General features: G+C 38.1%; 1 protein-coding gene across 1 annotated transcript; it reads right to left on the reverse strand.

Moving 5' to 3' along the window:
• Positions 1-2,018: 2,018 nt before the first annotated feature.
• LOC110443760 lies at positions 2,019-4,695 on the reverse strand. The gene is made up of 2 exons (XM_021488150.1): positions 2,941-4,695; positions 2,019-2,057 (listed from the first exon to the last, which is right to left on the reverse strand). The coding sequence occupies exons 1-2, from the start codon at positions 4,622-4,624 to the stop codon at positions 2,035-2,037; spliced, it is 1,707 nt and encodes a 568-aa protein (XP_021343825.1). The 5' UTR covers positions 4,625-4,695; the 3' UTR covers positions 2,019-2,034.
• Positions 4,696-5,542: the final 847 nt, after the last annotated feature.

Here is a 5,542-nt window from a genome sequence, read left to right on the forward strand (position 1 = left end):
TTGATCTGTAAAGACAAACATATACTTTCTCAAATGTAAATACATAAACACATACTTTCTCTTGATCTGTAAATACATAAACACATACTTTCTTTTGATCTGTAAAGACAAACACATACTTTCTCTAATGTAACTACATAAACATACTTTCCCTTGAACTGTAAATACATAAACACACACTTTCTCTTGATCTGTACATATGTATCCCTACATAAACACATGAGAACACTCCCTATACAGACAGGAGAAACATACTTAAAATGTAGGCATGTCTTCCTACATACAGGTACATGAGAACATACTTTCTCTAGAGCTGTAAGTATGTCTCCCTGCATGATGATACAAGTTTCCTCATTAAAATGACCTTGACGTACTTTCAAGGTCCCAGGGGTCAAATATGTTAAAAATTTCAAACAACAATAGTCTAAGAACCAATTGGACTAGAGTCGTGATACTTGGGTATGTTATGTAGACCAGCAGTGGGAATATTTGTATTCCTTATAGTTATGAGGTCAGAGGTCAACTTTAAGTGCTAGTCAGGGGTTAAATGTCAACATGGGTTAAACACTTTAACAATCTTCTTCTCAAGTTCCATATGTCCTAGGGTCATGATATTTGGCCAGTAGTTACCTGGAATGGAGTGCTATAAAGTTTCCTCAATGACATTGACCTAATTTCAAGGTCACAGGGGTCAAATGTGTTTAAAAATTTAAACAACAATATTTTAAGAACCATTTGGACTAGAGTCATGATACTGATATGTTATGTAGACCAGCTGTGTGAATTGATTTCTTTATTACAGTAATGAGGTCAAAGGTCAACTTTTAGTGCAAGTCGGAAGTTAAAGGTCAATGTTGATTAATAGCTTTAAAATTTAAATTTAAAACATCAAACAACAATATCTTCAGAACCGTTTAAGAGATGTTAACATGTCTTGTGTTCTAGTTACCAAATTTGGTCTTTAGTTACCTTTATGTCAGTTTCATGTTTCTGTATATCACACTTTTATTTTACCTGCGGCAGAAAATTTACTCGAACCACGGAATAAGATTATCCAAGTCCGTGCTCAAACTGCAAACAAGTGACCATGCGTGCTTTCAATTTCTGCGTTTTAACGTTAACTAGTACTAATTCAGAAACATGTAACTGCTTTTCACACGTTCAGTGCGGATACTGCTTATTAACGATATATCAACCAGTCCGATTTCAGAATCTGAAACGATCTCCTCTATAGAATATAACATATTCACTGATGAAATTTAGCCTCAAGATTGCTGGGATAAAGTTAAATCAGATAAATTACCTGGACCCTTCTTACGAGGCAGATTGGGTAAAATGTGTTCATATTTCGAATTATTCCTGCAATACGATGCTTTCATTTTTATGTAATATGTTTAAAGCTTGCTGGGATAAAATGTTACTTGGTTATTAAACTGAATTTCATTGATGGACTTCCCTGTTCCAAAATAGACCTTGCTGAATAACATTGACGTATAAAGTGAAAAATATTTGCCCTGTTGCTTGTCCTCATGGAATAATTGAAGTATACACGTTCATAGTATTTTTTCTTTTGGATATGAAGGGTCAGTAGTTTATAAACCATCACCGTCACCATTTTGTGTTCGACCTCCTTCACACATCTTACGTCCAAGTTATAAGTACCATGTAAACGCTGAACTCGATCAGGATATTTTTCAGTTGTAGAGTATTTCTTTGATAGAACCACTCGCTCGATCTGTTAACCAACCCATGTACTATACAGTATGGCAAAACTGAATTTCCACTGCATCATGTAGCTGTTTTGTCCTCATCGGTGATGCTAGGGCAAGAAAGGTGTACTTAACTACTGTTAACGGGAGATGCGTAAAACCTCTGAATTATATGAATTTTATAATACAAAATTCAAATTCAAAATTTGTATTTGCACATTTGTAACTAAAAAGTAGTTTGAAGGCAAATTAGAAAAACACAGTGAAATACATACATAGACACGTACATGTAAAAAAAGTCGCAATATACATCTCGGCATTATCTCTACCCATTAGCCATTGTTTGCTCTGAAATCGAGAATGAGTAATGGAAAGACTGATTTCTCTTCTAGTTTGTTCTGAAGGTCGTCTTCACATTTATAAAATCTGTTTCTATTTCAGTTATCTTCTCTTGTGAGCAGGTATTGATTGTTACGTCATTTGTTTGTGAGAGTAACGTCATCAATTTTTGAGAAAACGACGTAATTTTCTCACACAAACCAATAACGTAAGAATCAATACCTGCTCACAAGAGAATATGCAAAGACGGAATATGTAAATGTATTTCATATAAATATGCGTCTCTAATCATACTATCAGCGGTTATCTGCATCATCATGGTCAGTTAGTTTCATGTCAATTTCTATGCAGATAAGGTAGCAAGATGAATGTTCATAAGCATGTATATGGACAGGAGCCAAATAAAAACGTCAAATGTTTTATTGAGTTCAATATTATTGCGATATATGAGCGGAAAATGGCGCGGAAAGTTTTGAGCCTATCAAATACAACTTTTGTTTGTACGGGTGTTGCGAGCCTCCCGTTCTGTTTCAACAGCAGTTTACACCAATTTGGATTTTCGGCCAATAGAATCTCCGAAAAATCCTATAAGGGCAAACCATTTCTATGGACATTGGTTGCAGTGTAATTCATTTTTTTTTACAAACTGATCGTGTATCTAGAATGAAATTGTGTATGTGCAAGCACATATGTTTGTGTCATAAGTTCATCTTTGAAATTCCAACATGAGGTTATTTCAAGAATATTTTATAAGAAATATACAATGTTTATGAAAATCTGCATTGCTCTATATGAAACCCAACCTTAAAGTGAAGATCAGAAATGGAAATATTTTTTTTAAGCAAATACTGCTTACAATGGTAGGCGATTTACAATGTCAATCCCTAGGTACCTTTGAGCTCGTTCACAGCGCGTTGGTCGTTCAGTCTGACCAATGCCTGGTCCAGTATGTCTACTTCAGCGTATATGTCGTCATGACCTTTGTTTCTCTGGACAGGCTCCTTTTTAGCTTCCATAACGTGTTTGCTGTCCACTGCCGTAACAAGCTTGTCCGTCAGATACTCGCCGGGACGGGAAATAATATCTCTAACCGTTTTTAGTAGCTTCTCTCTCATTGGTCCATTTTGTTTTAACCATTCGTTTTCATAGTGTTGCAACATTTTCGGTTTCCAGGCACTTTGCATGACGTTGATTTCAGGCATGAAATAATGTGGACAAACTTCAGTGTCCAAACATTTCTCAAGCTCCCGGAAGAACATGATGAGACATTCATGAGGAGAGGTTCCCCACAATGTCGAATCCAACTTTTCACTCAGCCAAAGCATAACGGTCTTCAAATGATACGTTGTCAAGCCTGCAAGCGGTTCTCCAATCTCCGACGTTCCGTAGTCTAAGTAGATACGTTTAATTTGCTTGATAACTAGAAACACAGATCTTTGAAAGGGCGAAAAACTGAGAACTATTTCCTGTTCCGATGTTGAAAATGTGTACTTCCACTCCATTAAGTATGTTCCCGATCTGGTATGAGGATTATGCACAAGGTGACACCCATCTGTGACGACCTTCTCAATAATACTCGACTCGGGCCATTTTCTTGTTCTTGTTTTAAACGACGCAGCTTGTTCTGGCCAAGGTATTCTAACCGAGGCTACTTTATCCATAAGTATGTCGAATTCATATGTTTGTCCACTTAGAGGCAGGCTCTTCCTTGCCGATTTGAACTTTCTGAAAAGAGGTTGCAACAATGGTGCGGGATGGGACAAAAGCTCGCGTTCACCCAGAATCGACCTGTATGATGACACAACTGAGCCCCAGTAATGGAATGAAGACAAAAGTAACTTGCCGGAATCTGTGTGCTTGTGAAACCATGTCCCTTTCTCAAATTCGGACCCGAATTGACCGTCATAGCGTTCTACCCGCAATACAACACTACCAAGTGGAAGCGAGTTATCCAGGGTATCGATGGCAAGCCAAGCGACGACAGGACCTCGTTCACCTAATACCGGTATAGACATTCCCGCTATGGGATTCTCAAACAAAACATCCACTTCGAACTGGTAGGATCCTTCTGGTTGAAGTTCAGGCACATAAAGCTTATTTCCAGTGCTACCCACAATATTTATATCCGAGACGCCCTCTTTGATTCGCTCCTTGTAATACTGCAACATTTTATACAAATACCGTTCAATAGGTAAAGCCATATTAGCAGCATGTAGGAGACTTCGCATATAGCGTTCCAGTACTTTTTGTATTTCTTCTGAATGTTTCGTTCCATGTTCCTCTGACTCTGTCCTTGAATGCACTACCTCAACAGTTTCTGTGGTAGGGAAGTCTGCACTCCGTGCCGCGGCGTTCTGATCATCCACTGGACACTGTTCGTTTATCGCAGAGTCGATGTCAGTGTTTGTATACAATGCCATCAAATAGTCTGACTTTGTGTTGGGCCTCTTCAGTTCTAGGGTAGAGACACCGGAAAGTGCAGCTATTGCGACAGACATTGCTGTAGATAAGACAATATAAAGCATGATAAGGAGGCGATAATTTCTCCTCGACGTGGTTATCAGGTAGTTGGTCATGTTTTGACAGCAGACAGGTATCTGCCGACATGATTTCCGTTAAAACATAGTGAGGTAATGACAAGCTGTTTTCAAGCATTTGTTTTGGGTCTGCTCGATTTGCGCTCATCGGAAACATCGCCGGACAACCGGTGGTCGCGTCGCTCAGTTGAAATGAAAACATCGACAGGTTACACGATGTGCGCTCCTAACGATGGTGGCTAAATGTAAATTTATTTCTCAACGTGAATTGACTGAACCGATATCTGCTTCGTCAGCCAGTATGATTTTGTGATTGCTTGTATAGTGGCGTGTTATCGCATATATGATGCGTAGGTAATTCTCTTTTTTTCTCATCCGGAGCTTTACGATCTCTAAATGGCATATGTGGTGGCACTGGATTTGAATATATCGGTTCCTATACAGGACAGTCGACATTAATGAACGAATCGAGCAGGCCCATACGGAGTCTTATATATATGCCACTGTCGTTCTATTTTTAGTTTTAACGTCGTGCTCTACTACACATTTACAACCACACTAAGGGTGCTTTTATACTGTAAATATACACGATGCAAACTATACAGGCTATTTAGTATATAAACGTATTTTGTGATAATAACTCATGAAAGATGAATAAATGTTGTAAATGATTACTTTCATTATACGTTATATACATGTAGACATTCTTACCTGACTATAAAAAGTCTATTATAGCTCGTTCCATTCCTAAGGTAAACGTACATCTGCATCTGGTATGGAAATATGCGAAAATATAAAATAGTCTTCCCTACCCTACTAACATAGTAGGGTTGGGAGGATTATTTTATATTTTCACGTATATATTTACCTACCAGATGTAGTTGCCTGTGGACATTGCCCTTGCCGGTGAGTAACTTATATCGTAGATATATGATCTTGAGCTTACCCGGCTTCATG

This window comes from Mizuhopecten yessoensis, unplaced genomic scaffold, assembly GCF_002113885.1.
Source record: "Mizuhopecten yessoensis strain PY_sf001 unplaced genomic scaffold, ASM211388v2 scaffold716359, whole genome shotgun sequence".
Classification (NCBI taxonomy): Eukaryota; Metazoa; Mollusca; class Bivalvia; order Pectinida; family Pectinidae; genus Mizuhopecten; species Mizuhopecten yessoensis.